The sequence below is a fragment of the Delphinapterus leucas genome, chromosome 3, assembly GCF_059928025.1.
Source record: "Delphinapterus leucas isolate spDelLeu-1000000601 "Yukka" chromosome 3, BTC_Dleu_Yukka2, whole genome shotgun sequence".
Classification (NCBI taxonomy): Eukaryota; Metazoa; Chordata; class Mammalia; order Artiodactyla; family Monodontidae; genus Delphinapterus; species Delphinapterus leucas.
Genome location: NC_143131.1, coordinates 153,497,074 through 153,518,676, shown reverse-complemented (window position 1 = coordinate 153,518,676; position 21,603 = coordinate 153,497,074). Strand labels below are relative to the sequence as shown.

Sequence of the window (21,603 nt, the reverse complement as noted above, 5' to 3'; positions counted from 1 at the left end):
GTCTATGTTGTTCTATATTTTTGTGACTAAAGGCATTACTTGGGGGAATGAAAAGAATATCTTGAAGCGATTTTGGCTTTTGATCTGCCACTAACTCCTATTTAACCTTAATTCAGGCGTCGGATTCTTTGACCCAAGGAAACAGAATAGTATAAAAAGAAAGAATGTGAGTGTCAGATGGTGGCAGTGAGTAAGTATAGCAAGAGACGCCTTTGCAAAAGTTACTCTTGGTCCCAGAAGACTCTCACTTAGCTGTGTGACCGTGGGCAAGTCACTTCACCTAAATCTCTGAATTATAGGGCTGTGCTGATGATTTAAAAGTGACTGAGCACGGTGGACACTCGGAAATCCTGGGTTCTCAATAAAGCCACTGCCCTGCTCTTTGGTCCTTTGGGATTACTATATTAGTAAAATTTATACTTGACAGTAATTTTAGCTTAAAGTTTATTTTGTCTATTTCATCTCAGGCTTTTGGCTAAGATCAAGTGTAGTATCTGTTCTTGTCAATTTAAATAGCAAGAGAAAAGAAAGGAAAATAACGGGCATGCCCCCACACTCTTCAAACAATAGGAGTCTCTTAACCTGTTCCTTTGTCCAGAGACACAGGCCATTTCTCAGTGAAGGCCTCTGCCATCACTGAGGTTGCAGGGGAGATGTGGTAACTGGGGAGAAAAAGACCAATGGGGATGACCCCCTCACTCCTCAACATCCAAGCCCCCCACTTTCTCACTTGTCTGGCTAGAAATAAAAGGTTGATCCCATGGTTTTAACTTTCAGCTGTTGCTGGACTTTGCGTGCCTTGCGTAAGCTGGGAGACAGAGGCAGGAAAAGAACCCACCATAATCACCCTGTTACGGGCTGTTATTCAACTTTGGACTTCCAGGCCCCATCTGCCTGTTAGCGTTCACTTCTTAGAGTTTCAAGTGCATGCTGTTTGTCTTCTATCTTGCTCCATGCGGCTCTCAAGCCCTCGTAATATGACCACAGTTCTCGTGCCACATGTAAACATTCGAACACTTTGCAGATACTGAATTAAAAATCTATTATTTACATTGACTCCACCATTTTTATTTTCCTGGTGTCTTCATTAGAAAATTCAAAACTACATATGTGCCTGGCATTATGTATTTTTTGGTGAGCAGTGATCCAGAGGATGGAAATGTATGCCTCCTTCGACTCCTTCAACTTAACCGCACTCTGGGGCAATGTCCCAGCCAGGCAGAAACTGCAGTGTGTCTTGGAGAAGGTCTTTTGCATTGAGATAGTAGGATGCTCTTTTAGCTTCAAGAACTTGGATGTTGTTGAGTTTAACCTGGTATAAGTTCAAATTAGAGTGTTTTAATTTTAGGATGTTAAAGGTAATCCCCATGGTAAATACAAAGAAAAGAGCTATAGAATATTCCCAAAAGGAAGTGAGAAAGTAATTTAAATATTGTATTGTAAGAAATCAGCTAAACACACACAACGAAAGAGAGGAATGCAGGAAATGAGGGGCAAAAAAGCTTTGGGCAGATGGAAAAGAAACAGCACAATAGCAGAAATAACTCTTTTTTTTGTCAGCAATTACTTTAAATGTAAATGCATTAAACTCTCCAATCAAAATACAGAGATTGGCGGAATAGGTAAAAACATATGATCCAACTATATGCTGTCTACAAGAGACTTACTTGAGATCAAAAGACCCAAGCAGGTTGAAAGTTAAAGGATAGAAAAGGGAATTCCAAACTCAGCGAGAAAACTCAAATAGTAACCAAGAGAGCAGGAGTGTCTATACCAATATCAGACAAAATAGACTTTGAATTTAAAATGGATCAAAGAGTTAAATATAAGAGCTAAACTATACAAATTTCTGAAGAAAAAAAGGGATAAATCTTCATAGTCTTGGATTTGGCAATGAACTCTTAAATATGATAGCAAAGGCACAGACAACAAAAGGAAAAAGAAATTGGACTTTATCAAAATTAAAATCCTTTGTGTTTCAAAGAACACCATCAAGAAAGACATAATACAACCTTCAGAATGAAGGAAAATGTTTGCAAGTCATATATCTGATAAAGCCTAGTATTCAGAATATGTAAAGAACACTGGCAACTCAACAATAAAATGTCAAATAACCAAATTTTAAAAACGAGAAAAAGAATCTGCACAGATACTGCTCCAAAGAAGACACAAATTGCCAATAAGCACATGAAAACATGTGCAAAATTATAAGTCAAAATTATGCAAACTGAAACCACAGTGAGACACCACTTCATACCCACTATTGTGCCATATAATTTTTTTAAAAACAAGCGTTGGCAATGATGTGGGGAAATTGGCACTTTCAATCATTGCTGGTGCAAATACGAAAAAGAAAATAGTTTGGCCGTTCCTCAAAAAGTTCAACACAGAGATACAATATGGCCCAGGAACTCCACTCCCAGGTATATGTCCAGGAGAAATAAAAAACATACGTTCACACAAAAACTTGTACATGAGTGTTATATTGTCGTATCATTATTCATAATAGCCAAAGAGTGGAAACAACCCAACTATTCGCCAACTGAGGAATGGAAAAATAAAATGTGTTATATCCATACAATGAATATTATTCAGCCATTAAAAGGGTGAAGGACAGATACATGCTACAACCTGGATGCACCTTGAATACATTTTGCTTACTGCAAAAGTCAGACACAGAAGTCCGCACATTGTGTGGTTCTATTCATATGAAAGGTCCAGCATAGGAAAATCAACAGAGACAGAAAGACCCAGGGCTGGGGTGAAAGGGGTGGACAGAATGAGAATGACTGATACTAGGTATGAGGTTTCTCTTGGGGATGATGAAAATGTACTGGAATTAGAGATCTTGATTGCAAAACCTGAGCACACTAAAAGCAGCTGAATCACACAGTTAAAAAAAATGTGAATTATATCTCAATCAAAAGATAATATGACAACCTTTTTATAGTCATTACTCTTGATCAGTTTCAGGATGGAATTCTCACAGTGACTTCAATGGAGTGGCTTGTATGGGATGATATTTGAGGCTCAACCCTTTGGGACTAGATGTTCATTTTGAGCTGTTGAATGACGGTGAGGGCCAGCCAGTATATTTTCTTCATGGAGGATCAATCCCCATATGGTATCCTTGGTTTGAATCCTTGTCTTTTTCTCTTCATATTCCTGAAACAAGCTCCTAGGAAATACATTCACAATAGTGAGAGGTGTTGACATCTTCCTGGCAAAAGTCTTATTCACAGGTGAAACTTCAGATCTCCTTATTACTAGCTGCCCGGGGAGTCCCCTGAATCAAAGTAGGGCTTATGAAGATGGACCTTGCATTTTAGCGTGCACTTAAAATACCCAACAGGCTGATCACATGGGGAAAATAACTTTATTTACATGAGACAAGTACAAAGTCAGCACAACACAATGAGGGAGAGTATGGGTGCTGGTGCCTGATGGCCTGAAATCAAATCCTATTCGAACGCCATGTGTACCTGGGAAGGTTAGTTACTTAGCTCTTCTGTTTCTCAGTTCCCTGGCCAGGGATATGGAAATATTAGTAGGACCTGCTTATTCGTATTATGTTCTGAGGCTAAAAATTAGTAAATACAAAGCCTGAAGAAAAATGATGGGTACTTCATAAGTGCTACCTACATAAATGTTCAAGTATTAAATGCCTGGAAGAATAAGTAGGTTGTCTCCAGAAAGGGCACCTAGGAGGCTACAAATAGGATAGAGCCTACTTTTTCACATTGATGACACGAGTAAGAAGTTTTAGAGCTCATGGAAAGAATATTATTTCTTGTGATGCACTGTGGGGTGGGCAGAGTAGGGGCTGCGACCCATATTTTATGGTTCAGGGCACTGAAATTTAGGCAGATTGAGTAACTTGTCTAGCGTCACAACACTGATGAGTGATGGGTCTGAGGCAGGGGAGGGACAGAGATTCCAGAACACATGGACATGAGATCATACCCTGGATACACAAACCAAGAGCTCTCCTCACTCCCTTTCCCACATCCTCCTGCCCCAAGAATGCTGCAGGGAGACAGCTGGTACTCGGAGGAGGTGCCTGGCCCAAGAGAATGCCTCAAACCTGGACCCACCTCCTGGCTCTACGTTTCAATCCCTGACCCCAAATACAGTGTCTTTCCCCCAAATGCAGACCCCCTGATGGACCAGGGTATCCAAATATGTGTGCATCTCCCCTCCCTTCCCCCTCAGCACTTGATTCTAGCAGCTGATTTGCAGTGAGACTTCCTGGTGGTCAGGTGACCACCCTGAATGACCAGTAGTCTACCTGACTCCCTAACTGACTCAAAACCCAGGACATTCCAAACCAACTGCCCACATGACAGTTGCACAGAGAATTAGCATCATCTTCAACTGATCAAACCCGGATGATGAGCAGTTAATATTCATTAGCTGGGAACAGGGTCTACTGGGCTGGTGTTTTGGTGGCTTAACACATGAATGTTACAGGCCCCCAGGGTCTCACTGACTAGAAACTGACCAATCGTCTGAGCAGCTTGGACTAAGGCCTGGCTAAGAGCGGGCAGTGGCTGCACGGGCTCTGAGTGGGCACCTTCCCTGCCCAATCCTCCCTCAGCCAGATCCAGGCTCTGCTGTACAAACTACAGCCATTGCTCCTGAATCTACTTGCTGGTATTAGTTCCACAGTACCTTCAATGGAGTGGTCAGTGGGGGTGCTATTTGGGTCCCTACCCTGTTGTTTGGCCAGATGCTGATTCTGATGTGCCTGAACCACCGCTGCGGATGGCCAGCAGATTATATTGATCACAGATGATATTCTTGTGCATCCTGTGTTTGATTCCTTTATAATCTTCCTTTTCTTCTTGGTACCCGAGTCATGATCCTGGAAAACACAACAAAAACTGAGAGAACTATTGATATGTTGCTGGGAGAAGACCATGCAGAGGTGTCAATTCATTCCCAGGTCACACGTCTGTTCTCTTTGTTCACCAGCCTCCTAGGGGAGTCTAGGGGAGTCACGTGAATCGAAGCTGGGCTGAGAAGAGGGTGTTGCAATGTGGTGTGCACTTAAAATAGCCAGCAGGCTGACTGCACGGGACATGACTTTATTTAGTGAGATAATATAGAAAGGGAGCACAGCACAGTGACCGACAGAGTGGGAGCTGGTGCCTGATGGTCTGGATTCAAATCATACCAGAAGCCACATGAACCTGGGAAAGTTATGCAGACCCTCTGTCCTCAGTTCCTTGTTCTGTGATAGTGGAAATGTTAATAGGGTCCACTTATTAGTATTACATGAGGAAGCTTAATACAGCAAATCAGGTAGACCCTGATGAAAAATGATGGTTACTTCATAAGTGCTACCTAGGTGTTCAAATATTAAATGTCTGGAAGAATAAGCAAGACATGTGGTAGTGCTGCCTCCAGAGAGGGGACCTGGATGCCACAGGGCAGGGGAGTGGGGAAGGTTATGGGTGTGATGCTTTAGAGCTTGTGAAGAATATCTGTCATCATCTCCTGTGATCCCCACATCAGCCCCGTGGGGAACTCATGGCAGGTGCTGTGAACCATATTTTATGGTACATGGCACTAAAATGTTGAGATTTTAAGTGACTTTCCCGGAGTCGCAAAGCTGATGACAGATGGATGTGGGACAGGAATGTAGTTGGTTCCCTGGGACAGAAATCCCTGAACCCCTGAATCCTCTAGATGGTGCTCTGGACTCCTGAGCCCAGGGCTCCCCTCCCTCCATCCCCCCAAGCCTCCTGCCTGCCCCATGGTTGCTCCAAGGACAGGAAGGGTCTGAGCCAACAGGAGGGCCCAAGCCTGACCCACTGCCTCCCTTACATGTTGATCCCTGACCCCACAGCTCTTAAATATCCCTGAAAGAAGGTCCCTTGAAGGATCAGGGGGTCCCATCTACGTCCCTCCTCCCTCAGCGTCCTCACACACTGGGTGAGCCTCCTGGTGGTCTGACCAGTGGTCGGCTTGTCTCCACGTGGCTCAGAGCCCTGGTCTCTCCAAGCCAGTTGCCCACATGGCACGTCTCTAACAAATTAGCTTGGTCTTCAACAACCAGCCCTGGATGCACAGTTAGTGCTGATTAATCAGGACAGTGGCCTGCTGGGCTGTGCTTGGTGGTTTAGTGGGTGAAGCTGGCGTGCCCCACTGTCGCCTATTGATGTGAGCAACTGTCTGAGTAGCCTGGGCTACGGCCTGGCTGGGGAGGGGCCGTGGCCGCACTGGCTCTGAGGGCGCACCTTCCCTGCTCATCCTTCCTCATCAAAATCCAGCCCCTACAAACTCCTCATCCATCCCTAGACCCTGCAGTGGCACAGGAGAGAGGCCCATGCCCTTCTAGAGGGACCCCTCCATAGCCACAGCCTAGAGACCCCATCCCAGGACTGTCTCTGAGGATGACCCAGGCCCTCCTAATCTCTGTCACCAAATGTTCATTCCACTAACCCGATGGCATTGTCCCTTCTCTCCACGTTCCCAGGCAGCGCCCAAACACCCAGTGATCCTGTCCACATCAACCACTGGAAATACCGCCACGAAATCCCAGTTTCCTTCCTTTCTGAAAACCTCTAGGTTTAGACTGCTAATATTTGCTTTTGGATTTTGACATCGACATTCAGAAGTGTTTAGCCTGGAATTTCTCCTGTCCTGTAATATCTACTGCTGGTATGACATCAGTATTCTCCTGGTCCGATGAAAGCAGTGTGGGTGTGTTCCCTCTGTATCTGTTCTCTGGAAGAGTGTGTAGGAGACGGGCATCGTTTCTGTCTTAAATGTTTGGTAGAAATCAGAGGAAGCCACCTGGCCCTGAAGTTTGTTTTGTGGGGAAATTTTTTTGGCATCTCTTTCTAATTGAAGTTTACTTGGTGTATTGTACAGGGCACAGATCTTAAGCATAGAGCTTTATGGTTTCTTGTAAATATAAACACATCTGTTACCAACACCCAGTTCAATATACAGGACGTCCCCAGCACTCTGGCCGCCCCCTGTCGAAGAATAAGTGCTAACTTATTCGGTTATAAGAATGAAGTCAGTTACTCCATGTATATTCCAAGTGCAGTGATTTACACACAAATAACTCAAAATGAGTGTGGCAGCACAATGAGAAAGTAGTGGAGGGTGCTGGAGGGCTGGGAGAATCCAGTCCCTTTGGGATTTCCGCTGTGGAGGTGGGGCCAGAGTAAGGAAGCTGAGAGGAGCTTCTCTGAAGCATCTGGGCTTTTACAGAGGGAAGAACTACTGCTCCCCAGAGTGCAGCGCCCATTGTAATTCACTGAGCCCTCCCTTTGCGGAGGGTGCTTTCTATACTTGTGTGTTATTTTACATAGAAATGTTTAAAAAAATAAAGAGGAGATCAATTTTGTTTGATGTAACAGCCTTTCACTGTTAAAAGGAAGACATATATCTAAAATTATGCTAAATATGTACAGCTCCGACAGGAAGTAACCGGCACTCACTACCTGACTCAGGAGCGGAGGCGGAGCAGAGAGGTGGCCCTCCTTCCTTGGCCTCGTGTCTCATTTAAGCTGCCAGACGCTGCACAAGCTCCATCCCCTCTGAGTCTCAGGCTGAGGCCTCCAGGTCACAGTCTTCACAGGAGTCAGACGAGAACCTGCCACACAAAGGCAGGGACTGGAGTCAGTGGGGAGGTGGGCTCCCTGGGGTCGGTGTGTGGGACCCAGGGGGCTACTCAGACCCTGCAAGTGACTTTGGGCCCTGACATCCCCAGGGCTCACATCCCCAGGGCACTGGGGCCTGTTTGCTGCTCTTTGCCAAGTGTGTTCTGGTAGCAGAGAGACCTGTCCTACAGGGGCGATTTAACCTGGGCATTTGGCCGGGCGGCGTTCGAGCGACTGGTCCCCTGAACAGTGAAAGTGATGCAGAGGAAAGGGGAGGCACTGGGGCTCCAGGTTGAAAAGTGTGGGTCCCTCCCACCTGGGCGCTGTGAGGAGTGGGAGGTCTGATGACACAGGTGGGAGTAGTGACCCTGTCCCTCCAGCCCACACGCAACACGGCCCATCATGAGACCAGCACAGTGGAAGTGGGCAGAGAACCGCAATGTTCCCTTTTCCCCTAATAATCGTTTTTCTTTCTTTAACACCCCAGCCAAACTTGCCTGTGCTTTTTAATTTAAAAATATCCTGATGCTGTGGTCACAGAATCATAAATTCTATAGCTTTGCTGTATCCCAACATGAAAAGTTTGTAGAAGACACTGCTTTTCAGCATGTAATAAAACCAGATGTATTTGTTATCTAATTTTAAGGTCATAATTAATTTGGAATCCTGGCCCTTTAACTCATCCTAAATTAGCATTGCTTTGAATTGCCTTCATTTTGTGTGTGTGTTGTATTCAATTTTTACACATCTATGAAAAATCTATAGAACCTCAGGTTGAGAAATGGTGCCATGAGGTGACCCAGGCCCTTCAGTGGGGCTCCACAGAGGCTGAGGGGTCCCCAGGGGTTGGGCAAATCCCAGCCAGGTGTGGATCCTGCAGTGTCCCCTACCGGATGACAGGGCTACTGTGTGCCCACAGGGATGCAGCAGCGCTGGGCCAGGTGAGCTGTCTGCTTGCATGAGAAGAAGCCCCGGTTCCTCTGTCCTCCTCACCCTTTCCCCAGGACGCCTGAACTGGGGGGTACCAGGGCCACTCCAGATATCTCACCACACCTGGGGATTAACTGGGGATGTTGTCTGCTGACCTTGGCGGGTTGGGAGGGCAAGGCTGGGTCCTGCAGAGGGAGATGTTGAACCTCACCAGGGACACTCTTTACAAAGAACACAATGTGAACAACACCTCCAGGAGTGATGTACGTGATGACCCCACAGACACCTTCGGCCCCCCATCTAAACATAAGAGCCTGGCATCTTCAGGGATTCTATGGAACGGGGACTGTTCCCTGGCGAGATGCACTCAGGTCATCCTCCAGTTGCCTGCGCAGATTACCACCATTCTCTTCTCTCCACCTTTTTGTTCACATGCAGTGGTGAGCACCTCTGTGCTCTTCTCTGGCTTTTGGGTTTTCCTGAAGCGCCAAAAAAAAAAAAAAAAAAAAAGTCAGGGATGGCAAGAGAAGCACATACACTTATTTGCCTTCTGCTCTTCCTCCTACCCTCTCCACGCTCACATTTCCTCTTCTTGTTCTTCCTCATCCTTTTACTTCATCCCTTCTCTTGAATCCAGGATGAGAGAATTTCTTTTTTTTTTTTAATTGGATGAGTCAGTCTTCTTTTACTTATTTATTTATTTTTAACGTCTTTATTGGAGTATAATTGCTTTACAATGGTGTGTTACTTTCTGCCTTATAACAAAGTGAATCACCTATACATATACATACATCCCCATAACCCCTCCCTCTTTTGTCTCCCTCCCACCCTCCCTATCCCACCCATCCAGGTGGTCACAAAGCACCGAACTGATCTCCCTGTGCTAAGCGGCTGCTTCCCACTAGCTATCTATTTTACGTTTGGTAGTGTATATATGTCCATGCCACTCTCTTTGTCACAGCTTAACCTTCCCCCTCCCCATATCCTCAAACCCATACCGTTTTTATGCTAAGTTATATTCTACATGTACCTGGAAAAATGTTAAAAAGATTTTTAAAGAACTGCGCATCTATTTTTGCAGCTGATTTGCCTGTTCAAGGCTCGCTAGCACTTTATCCATCTCAGTACTATTTCACTTAGTAAACAAATGCAGTTACCATAATTGCTGCATATGTGTCTGTGTTCCCTTCTAGGTTATATGTTTTTGAAGTTAGAAACTATATTTATATCACAGCCCCTATGTATGGCACAATATCCATTGCTAATTCAGATTGTGTTTTAAGATATGAGACAAAATTTAAGACTTTTATTATAGTCATAAACATCTAGCAAATCAACCAGAAAATAAAAACTAATTTTCAATTGGTTGGCCAAGAACAAAAAAGGGAGGAATACCTAGTGCAAAATCATATCTCTAATAACTACTGTTGGATTTAGAGCACACACATGCTAAACTTATTTTAAAATATCTTCTTATCAAAGATTTGAGGTTGGACCGGAAAAAATTATATCAGAAGTGAAAATAATTATGTGGTCTGACCAGCGTGGATCACAGAAAGTAAGGGTATACTATAAATAAAGTAGATAAACTACGAGGTCCTGCTGTATAGCACAGGCAACTATATTCAATACCTTGTAATAACCTATAAAGGAAAAGGATCTGAAAAAGAAATATATATATATCTGAATCACTTAGCTGTACACCTGAAACACAACATTGTCAATCAACTAGTCTTCAAGGGAAACAAAACAAAACAAAGTAAGTGTAAAGGGAAGTATAGTTTTATAAATTCACCTCTGATATCCAATGGACCAACTGAAAGAAAACAGAAAGTACAACTTTCTAGGAGACAGGACATGGCCAGCAAACCAGGCCGTTACCCTCGGTAACGGTCATACCTGCCAAAAAATATACAGACTAGCCTGCATTCAGGAATACATAGGAATTCTTCATTTATCTGGCATTGTTAGGCAATGAGGTATTGCATGTTAGGAGAAGTATTTTTAAAATGACAAAATGAAGAGGAGTTGTTTTAACCTTCACTCGGTAATTTTTTTCTAAAATTAAGAAATGTATCCACTGGTGTATTTAATGTTTCCGTGATAACTCGGGGTCATCAGTTCAATCAACGTTTGCATGAATAATGCAAATGGAAACAAGACAGGCATGCTTACTTACTGAAACTGAAAATGACATGGCACTGGCTGGAATAACTGATGAGAGAGCACGAAAAAAGCAAAAATGAAAACAAACCGTGATCAAGAAACAATCAGTCAAGTTCTGACTTTCTGTACTTAGTTTCAAAATGAGATACCACAAATCCCAGCGAGAGACTCCAGCATCATCAGCTGTCTTTCTCCTTTGTTTCCACCTTCCTTTCCTTCTCCTTCTATCCTAGACTGTTCCAGGCAGTGCTTATGGCTGCTTGCAAGAGAAATTCTAATACTTGCTTTCTCTCACACAAACTTCACAATATGTCCATGTGATAACTAGTGTGGAGGTAAAAGACAATTCATCACAGAGACATCTCCTATGAAAATAAAATTAGAAACTAGCTTTTAAACATGCAGAGAGAAGGGCGTGGAGTCAGGCACTAATTTCCTTGCGAATTCCTCTCCATTTCTAATAGACGTTCTTCTTTACCAAGATCCCTTTTTATTGGTGTCCTATTCCAGACTGCTCCACCCCGCCCATCCTCATTCTGTAAAATACATTCACACTCTTTTGTGACCCTACTTATTTGCCCATTAAATAATCAATCATAGAACTGTCGGAATTATTTACAGAGTGAAATTAAAATGCTGGAGTCACTTGGAGGGTTTAAGCAACTCCACCAGAAAATACTGGGCATGGATTTAAAAGAGGCTGCGTGGGACTTGCTCTTGTCCAAGTTCTTTCTCAAGAAGTATCTGAAATAAGCCTAAATTCAGAGTTAATCAGACTGGCCTGCTTTCTCAGGTGGACTGGAACTCATTGCTCTTTCCCCTCAACTCCCTGATGTCAGCGGCACTTTCCGGAGAGGAGGTGGACTTCTCTGCCTACTGCAGAAGCTCAGTTCCCCCCGGGCCCACTCCGTGTCTGAATCCCACACTTGAGGCCACATGCCAGCCTTCCCAGAACATTCGTCGTCTCATTTCAGTTTTTGACCTGCTCAGATTGAGTCCCTCTAGACTCTTCCTCAGCTTGAAACCTGATCTTCCACCACTTTCCCTGACCTCGATGGTAACCTGCCTACTTTAGGCCTCAGGTGCTTTAGCTATAAATTGATATATTTGCCCTTAATTCTAAAGTCTTCTTTCTAAAGCTCTACAATGTGGTGGCTCCTTGAAAATGTTTCTCTTTGCTGGTTGTAATTTTGTACAGAATTAAAAGCACAGCTACTCTAAAAGACAGTAAGTTGCATTGGATAAGGAAAGTGTGCTCTTGTAGTTAGAGTAACAGGGATGGAAGACGACTTAGTATGTTTTAAGATACTCATGATCCATTCTCGTGAGAGTCGGGGGAAGAAGGGGAAGAGAGTTAATAAAATACCAAATGTTTGTGACAAATTAAGTTCAAGATGTAGCTGATAAGTTACTACTTGAATAAGCCACACAAATCCAATTCAAGTTTTGCTTTATTTTTCTAAGAAGGGATCCCAGTGAACTGAGTCCCATGTTCAGTAACTCCACGTTCAATGGCTTAGTCTTTAAACACTGTTATGTTGCTGGAAGAAGAAATATTGCCCACCATTCCTAACTGATGTTTAGCTATCACGCACATTTGAAATAAATTTATTACTTTGCCTGATCTCAGGGTAATACATTCCAAAGGGGCAAAGCACACACGAAAAGTTATGGAGTCTCCATCTTCTACACTAAAGTGTGCAATAAATTACATATTATTTGGCCGTTAAGTTCACAAGCCATAGAAACCATTCCATTTGCAATGTATACAGTGGTAATCAGCAGGTAATGAGAATGATATAAAACCAAACAGACCATGTATGATGGCACTGCTGCCAATAAAGCAATCATTAAATGCATTCATATGCATCTACGATAGGTAAGCTCTTTGAGGGCAATTGCTATGAATTCTACATACCTGTCAGGATATTATATATAGCCCACTTTCTATGGCCTTTATTCAAAGACTCTGAGAAAGGGTTACTCTGGGTAAATTCAGACCTTTTCTCAATATAGAATTTGGTCAACATGCATTCTGAACAGCAAAATTTCACAGTATTTTCCTACACTAAGTGCCACCTCAGCAAATGCAGGATTAAGTATAATGGATTATAAGAAGTGAGAAAGGAAAGATGGAAGAAAAGAAGGAAGGTAGGAAAATGGTGGGTATGGAGTACTTCAACATTTATGTAAAGAGTGGAACTAAAACTAACCTGAGGTTACCCTGAATTATTAGCATACGCTATAGAAACTTAAATGAAAAAATAAAAAAAACCCAGCAAGGGAAACCCAAAGATTCTCTGTTTTTTCACTTTACTGCATATACACGTCCATCTTAAACAATCTATATGCTTATATCCAATAAGAGAGCATTGTTTTGCAAGGCTATTTGGCTTCTATCAGCATGTAAAGGTCGGACAACTCAACTTTAGCAGAGTCAGCCTTCAGGTGAATAATTGCTTCTTTCAGGTTGTGAACATTTGAATTTTCCAGAAATGTTTCCCAAAAAATGAAAACTAAAAGAGTCCTAGGACAGCGTCCTTTAGAAGTTTTATAGTACCAAGGTTTTTGGAAGAAGAGTATTCTTGTCAATTATCAACACAATGATTCCAAGCAGGTCAATTTTTGCTGAGAATATTATATAACAGAACCCACTTCACCTCCATTATACTGACAATGATCTTCCTTACTTCAACCTTGTGCTGCTTAGTAAAGTTGAAAATACGGAGCCAAGAACAGACAGTGACAATGCCAGAGACTCAGATGTACCTATAAGTGCCTTCAGACAACATCAGCCACCCAGGCTAAAGTCCTGGTTTAAAACATCCCAACATGAATGAATCTCAAAAACTATATGCTGAGCAAGTGAAGCCAGATCAAAAGGGCACCTACTGTATTATTCAACTTACATGAAATTCTAAACTGGGCAAAAGTCATCTCTAAAGATAAAAAACAGATCCGTGGTTGCCTTGGGGTGGGAGATGGGGATACTTTTGCAAAAGCCTAGGAGGAAACTTTCTAGGGTTTTAGAATTGTTATCTATCTTTATGGGGGTGGTAGTTATACAAATGTATACATTAATTAAAAGTCACTGAACTATTGACTAAAAATGTCTGCATTTTATTGTATGTAAATGATACCTTAATAAGGTTGATTACAAAATGAACCAAAACCAAAACAAAGCAGAAGAGAAACCTCTCAAGACTTCAAAGGAAATACACTGTTTTCTTCCAGGGTACCAGATTGGAAATGAGGCATTGGTCTGTTCTACCCTCAGCTTATCCCTAGGGTTATCTAGTCTATTTTAAAGCACTAGAGTCCCCTATCAGGAAAACTCACCCCATGTTTAATTACTTTGATTTCTTCTCTGCCTCTTCTCCCAACACACTGAAGTCATTCACGGAAGAAAAACCAGCTTTTTCCAACTTTGCATCATGACACATTCTTTCCAAAGCTATTAGCTATAGAATAAAATTTGGGTACACTTTGTAAAAAATCTAGCTTTTTGAGCCTTACAAATCTTAACAGTTAACCTATTGCCTCCACTGGAATTTGGAAAAAAATTATTTTGAAAAGGAATAGCTGAGACTTGACATTTTTTTGTGTGTGATTTTCTCTTCCCCTAAGAGAGAAGTGAGGAGGAATGAGAAACACATACATAAAGAAAAAAAATTATCTTGCTGCCTTTGCATGGTTATAATTTATAGGAGGCCCTTTTCAACAATAATCTATTATCAGAATCAATAAAATATAATCTCCATGAAGGCCAGGCCAGGATACTTGTCTCTTTTTCAGCAGATTGCAATACAAACCACATTCATGGATATGCTTCTTGATGATCTTTGTAATACTGTAACAGTTGACCATTTCCTCATGCCTCTTCACCTTAACTTCAACCTGGTTTTTCACTAATGACTTCACATTTCCTTCTCTAACACTTGGTTGTGGGCCTCTTTTCCAACTCCAACTCCAACTCGCATTTCACTCTGGAACCAAAGGAAGACTCACACCTTCCTGCTACAGTTGCAGATTATATAGACTAGAAAAAGGAAGGTTGCCAGATGGTGGTTTACATTATCTACAGACTGTCTCGGCTCAAGGTTAACTTCCCTGGGAGAAAACCCATAAACCCAGAAGCATCAAAAATAACCTGCATGTGCAGGGGGGAGACAGCTTTGCTTGTCTCATTTTACATTCTTTCTGATTTCTGGGCCCTGGTGATTTATCTCCCATGGAATGGAACAAGGAGGGGAACAAGTAGGGACAGTCCCTTCGAGCTAAGAGAAACACTCCGGGAGGTTTTGAATCAGACTTGGTGTTTTGTTAGCCAAGTTACAGGAGAATTTTTAAAGTGGGGGAAAGGGAAGAAGGAAGCGGACCAGGAAAAGAATTTAAGCCATCATCTATAAACCAACAAAGCACTGATAGTTCCAAACATTATGTCACAAACTAAAATGACTGATGTAGGCTCAAGTGGTTTATAAAACCTATAAAAAGACTACAGCAGCAAAGTCCCCATTTATCTGTAGAGTTCAGAAACTAAAACAAGGAATATTTTAGCTTAAAACCTTATCTCAAGAGAATCATATACACTTCACATGAATAAAAATACCTGAAACCAAACATTTTTAAAAGCTCCAATACCCAAAATATAAAGAAAAATATTAATCCAGAAGACTCAATCAATCCATGATAATCACAAAACGGCTGGGCAATCTCTATCTCCCTTCCACACTAACCATCCATCCCATGGAAGACCAAGGGAGATCAGACCTTCCAGACTTACCTTCCAGACCTTCCAGACACCTGGATGCTGCAAAATTCTATGGAGACTCCTTGTGGAGCAGCAGTTTCCCATCTCTTGTGTCTCTCCCTATCGTGATCATGATCATGCAGGAAGCAAGTCTGGCTGTGCTATCTTATCATTGTCTGTCACCCATCTGCAACATGGTATTGTACAGATAAGGAGAAAGTAGTTGCCTTTCCCCCGGAAGGTTGAGGCTCAGGTACAGGGTAATTCTCCTGTGCACACAGTCATTATTTAGGCCGACTCAGTGACTTCAACAGGCTTAATCATGTGATCAGGTTTGTTGCCAGCTGCGTAATGCTCCCACATCTGTAGATAGAGCCGCTCTAGGTCCATTGTGTATTGTCTGGTGTTGAACAGAGGGCTAGATGTTCTCTGCTTCCAGACTTTGCCACGAATTTTCTTCAGGTATTCTAGATCAGTTCCCAGTTTCACAGCTATGTCTTCATATTCTTGACTATTTTTAGCAATAAGCTCAAGACAGCCTAAACAAGTGAGCTGGGAAGCTGCAACTCGGGAAGCAAGAGTCTCTCCTGGCATAGTCACCATGGGTGTCCCTGACCAAAGGACATCCATCCCTGTGGTGTGTCCATTACAGAGTGGAGTGTCCAAGCAGACATCAGCCAGCTGGCCTCGCCGAACATGTTCCTCTTTAGGAGCAACAGGTGAAAAAATGATACGGTTCTGGGGAAGGCCCATATTTTGTGCGTACTGTTGAATATTAGGTTCTTCTACTGCTGGAAAACGCAACAGCCACAGTACACTATTGGGAACACGCTTCAGAATATTTGCCCACATCTGCAAAGTAGATGGGTCAATTTTATATAACTGATTGAAGTTACAGTACACAATGGCATCTTCCGGTAACCCGTACTGAGAACGTGTGGTTACAATAATGGTACGGGGAACCTCCTCTCCAGTGGCAGCCTTAATGTTGATCTGGGTAGTTGCCAGTCCATTGCTAAGACTGAATCCATTAATTGTTATCTGAATTTGTCCTCTGTTAATCATTTCAATAACTGCCTCTGCAATAGTATTCATAGGAATGACAGGCATATTAAGAGCTCTATTACTGCTGTCTGCGGTGTCTCCTCCCTCAGGACATTTCATCTTGACAATTTGCACATCTGGGAGACTATCAAGAAATGCTTTGAGGTCGATGCCATTCAGCACAATCCGATTGTCATAAATGTGCCCATTGGACTTAAAATCGATGACTGCTTTCTTCTTCAGGTGAGGGAACATATTGGCATGATCACCAATAAAGAAAGTATGGGGCATATAAGCCAGTTTCTCAGAATACTGCTCAGCAACTTCAGCAGGTGAAGTTTCCTGATCAGTGATGATATAATCCATGAAAAGCACACCACTTGTTCCAGGGTAGCCCAGCCACATTGCCTGAATAGGAGCTGGCCTGAGAGCAAAGAGTTCATTTCGAGCACCCCTGGTATAACCATTCATATTTACAAGGATGTGTATACCATCTTGATGGATGCGATCAGCTGCTTTCCCATTGCATGGAATCTGAGAAAGATCAATGAAATGATGGGCTTCTGCCATCACCTTCGCTCGGAAGTTTCTGCAGTCATCTGGGCTCAGGGCATAATAGAATACCTCAAATTTATCAGGATTGTGCGTGCCTGGAATAGACTGCATAAGATGAGAAGTAGGATGATTCCCAAAGTCAGAACTCACGTATCCTACACGCAGTCGACCATCACTGAGCTTCAAGTCTTTTGGATGTTCATACGGTGGTTTACGAAGGACACTGATCTCATCCAAGGAGAGGTTCCCAAGGATCTCAGCAATAGCCTTCCTGAAGCCATGAGAAAGAGGATAGAGCATACTATGATGAGGCTGCACAGAAGGCAACCTATTCTTCTCCAACTGGTCAGCCACAATGCTGACCAACTTCTTCATTCGCTCATCATAGTCTGTCCAATCACAGACAATCTGCAGGCAATGAGCCAAATCACAATAACCGTCAGGAAAGTCAGGTTCAAGCTTCAGAGCAGTGCGATAAGAAGCAATTGCTTCTGGAATATTCCCTGAATCCTTGTGAATGGAAGCCAGATTGCTGTGGGCATCTGCAAATGCAGGGTTAATCTGAATGGCAGGAGTATAACACTGCAAGGCTCCCTGAACATCCTGCATCTCCTTTAGAGTGTTTCCCATATTACAGTAGGCGTCAGCCGAGGTAGGACTGATTCGAACAGCCTCCTTATAATGCATCGGAGCTTCCTGCAGTTTTCCCTGCTGCTCCAATACACTTGCTAAATTTGAATGGGCAACAGCAAACTCTGGGAAGACTTCTAATGCTTTACAATACAAGCGAACTGCCTCTTCAATGTTTCCCTGGTCTCCTTTGATATTGGCTAGAGAGTCTGCATGGGTGGGGCACAGCCGCAGAGCTGTATTATAACAATCTTCTGCTTTGGCAACACGGCCCTTCTCTTCCAGAGCGTTGGCTAGGTTGCAGTAAGCATCACGGAAATGTGGTTGCAATCTAATAGCTCACCAATAGGTGTCTATTGCCAGATCTATCAGGCCTTGCTCGCAGTGTACACAAGCCAGGTTGGCACGTACCACTGCATGATTTGGACTCAAGCTTAGGGCACAAAGGTAAGCTGCCACAGCTCTGTCAAAAATCCGTGCCTCTTTCAAGATATTTCCTAAATTGATATAAGCATCCAGAAAATTGGGGTCAAGGGTGACAGCCTTTTCAAAGTGATGAATTGCAAGCCAAATCTCCCCTTGTGCATTGAAAACACAGCCAAGATTACTCCAAGCTACTGCAAAGTTCGGTTGCGTCTCCATTGCTTTCAAATAACATGCCTTGGCTCCTTCCAAGCGACCCAGGGCTTTGAGCAGGTTCCCCAGGTCACTGCGAACACAGTACAAATCAGGATTGTACTGAACAGCAGAGACGTAAGCTTATACTGCCCCTTCCATGTCACCTGCTGCTACCAAAGCAGCTTCCAGGTTAATATAACCATCGATGAAATCTGGTTTGAGACGTAATGCATGCCGGTAATGCTCAATTGCTTCCTGCAACTGCCCTCTTTCCTTGTACACATTCCCCAAATTCGACTAGGCTTCTGCCAGAAGAGGGTTCTGTTTAATTGCCAGAGTACTAAAGTGGGCAGATGTGTCCAGCCTTCGACACTGGAAGTGTAGAGATGAAAGTAGAAAATAAAAGAATAGGATGTGATTTGTAGTCGATACTACTTTTGCAAAAATTAGAAAATACAAAACAATTCGGTATTTCAAATATATACATATGTTTAAAATAACTATAAAGGTGAGTTGGGAGATTACATATTAAATGGCCCAAATGGTGCTACATAGGGGAAAATAAAGGAAATAAATCTGGCAGAGGAACGTTGGGGCCAAAACCAATCTTAAAAGTATTAGAAAATAGAGTGACCATACACACTGATGATAGAGTGACATGAACTGAGGCATATGGTCCCTTTTGAGTAAATGCCTTAAATACAAACTAAAAAAATAATGTCATAAGATTTACAAGCACTATAAAAATATTTAGCAGTATTGCAGTAGACAGTAGAAATATATAACCTTTCAACTTAAATAAAAACAAGACTGATGAAATATCATCTTTGTTTCCATGTCATCCATGCTAAGGAAGAAATAATAAATCAGCTTTCAAGATAGAATTTTTTACAATGAGAGATACAAAAACAAAGAAAAAGAAACCCTAACTGTTTATCCCATGAAGGGAGAAAAAAACAATTTGAAAAGTCAGAGTAGAACTCTATGAGGATAATATTTAACATCAATTTTTTTTTGTAAAACAGAATTTTAAGCTGGTTTTGAATTGTTTATAGAGTTTCTAATTAGCATGCTGAGGAAATACAGGGTCCATCTTAATCCAGAAGCAAGTAAAAAGTTCTGACTCTTAAAATTCTAGGCTCTAGAGTAGGTGTGTGCTGGTGTGTATGTGTGTGTGTGTGCACATTTGCTGTGTGTTTTCAATAAACTCAAGAGTACATAAGGGTGTATGTTACTACATTGTAACAATTCTTGAGCAAGTCTAACTGAAGGTCAGTAGCAAACAAGTAGATGCCGCTTGGGTGGCCCCCCAAACTCTCAGGTAATGCGCAGATCTGCCTTGGCAATCATGTTCTGCTTTTAGACATAATGCATTTTTATGTTCTTGTTAGCACTGAAAGGCTAACTTGAATATTCTGCAACTGATGAAATGGACAACAGAGCAGTAACCTAGAGTTTACAAGTATTTGGGGCAGTAAAACTTTAGTTCTAGATTTAACTTGGATTTGAGTCCTAATTTAACTTGGATTTTCTACAACGCATTTTTTTTTCTATAAACTGGAAGTATATACCACCATAATCCTAAAAAACCTGTGACTTTGGGCTTCAGGGGTCTAAGCCTTCTCTCTAAGTGACTGAAAGGTACAACTGGATATTAGACCTGTCTAAAAATTGTCCTTTTCTGTCCTCACATACAAGGGAACGCTTGATTTTTGGATAGCTGTCATTAAAAAAAAAAAAAAAAATGTGCAAAGAGCTAATGTCTTTTGCTACAAGACAAAACAATTTCTCCTGGACATGCAGTAATAGGAGGCAATGCCATGTGTTGGAAGCACGCACATATTTTATGACAGATATTAATCTGGAGGTTAACAGCTAGGTGCTCCGGTTGAAGCAGTTTATTTCAAACATACATATAATGTTAGTCCACTTTGTAACAAAGCCTTCAACATTTCATATGCAAATTCGTTTTTCTTTCTAGTTTAAGCCCAAGGAAATCCCTATAAATCTTGTCTCCAAAGAGAAAATATAAAGAATTCATAAGATTAAAGAGTTCTTATCAATTGTATAAAAAACTAAAAAGGTACTAACTAGATAAAAATGTAGATGTCTAAGAGAACGTCCAACAAATAGAAAAGTAGAGGACTGCACTGAGATTGCAATCCTGAGAAAAATACATTATTTCTAAATGAAGAAGTAAAAGGAGATAGCATAAATTAAAGCCAGAAGAAAAATTTAAAACCTACAAAAGTACGAGTCGATACAAAGTTAAAAACCCATTAATTTTACTATATACCCAAAGGCTTCACAAAAGATCTCATGAATATCACAAATTAAAATAAACAAAAGCCAGAAATATTGTTTTCCCCAAATTGTACTACTACCTGCTTATTGCTTCAGTGGTAAGAAGAAAAATTATCTTCAAATAGTTGAATTGTATACCTACTTATATTTTAACTCTTAGGTGGATCTTGTTATATAATATATATGATCTTTAAAGAAAACTTGTTGATTGTTTATTTTGGCATCTGTTAGGAAATTCCTATTTAATTAGATAAATCTCCTTAGATAACTCTTAAATAAAAATAGATGCAAATATAGTATGTTTCCTATCATTCATTTTAGACCTCTAAGAGTTGGAAAAGTTCAACCTGGAGAAGAAACTAGTTTTACTGAGGGAAGAAACTACTTTCCAGTTTAGAAGAGGAGGGATTATCCCATTTCTGTAGAGGAAGCAATCAGGAAGATACAAAAAGAATGATCCTTGGCTAGTGCTAAGGCCAGAACTACTGTGAATATTGTACCAGATCTTGTAAAAACAGCCACTGTGCTGGCACTCACAGGCCTGGGTCATGGTGTGTTCAACAATAAAACTTTGTTCCAAAGGATGGAACTCCTTCGGGCCAAAAAGCTTTCACCTGCATGATTCCATTAACCTCACTGTTTTGTTATGGGAAATGCGTTTATTTTTTGAAATGACATTGAAATATATCCTTAAAAGAACACTTTAGGTCTCAACAAGATTCTCTTCTCTTTCAGCCAACACATTACCTTTTAGAAATCAACAGTCTACTTCTTTCTTTAAATCATCACATTTCAAAGCTGTAGCAGCTAATAAATGTTAATATGATTTTTCCAAAACTGCAATCTCCCTAAATTTCTATGCTGTCTTCTTTATCCTGTCTTTTCAAGGTAAAGGTATCTTTCCAGTTTTCTTAGCATTATCAGGATTATGGATTTTGTTCATTGTTAAAGTTCGTTATTTATGGACATAAGTTAATGTAAATG

At 41.7% G+C, this 21,603-nt stretch overlaps 1 protein-coding gene and 1 pseudogene across 7 annotated transcripts in view; one reads left to right on the top strand and one right to left on the bottom strand.

The window, feature by feature from the left end:
- The first annotated feature begins 455 nt into the window (after positions 1-455).
- On the top strand, positions 456-561 carry LOC149749796 (U2 spliceosomal RNA; annotated as a pseudogene).
- A 1,905-nt stretch (positions 562-2,466) lies between these two features.
- LOC149749795 (UDP-N-acetylglucosamine--peptide N-acetylglucosaminyltransferase 110 kDa subunit-like) overlaps positions 2,467-21,603 on the bottom strand; it is a 48,434-nt gene continuing 29,297 nt past the window's right edge. For 2 of the 7 annotated variants that reach the window (XM_089908507.1, XM_089908513.1), the window contains 3 exons: positions 15,502-17,338; positions 7,461-9,028; positions 3,358-4,864 (listed from right to left, as the gene is read on the bottom strand). In XM_089908507.1, coding sequence (XP_089764633.1) covers positions 15,757-17,338 — 1,582 coding nt within the window. In that variant the 3' untranslated portion in view covers positions 3,358-4,864; positions 7,461-9,028; positions 15,502-15,756. Of the gene's footprint in view, positions 3,179-3,357; positions 4,865-7,457; positions 9,029-15,501; positions 17,339-21,603 lie in introns of those variants that run through there. The other 5 variants (XM_089908509.1, XM_089908510.1, XM_089908511.1 and 2 more) reach the window with 5 other exon arrangements.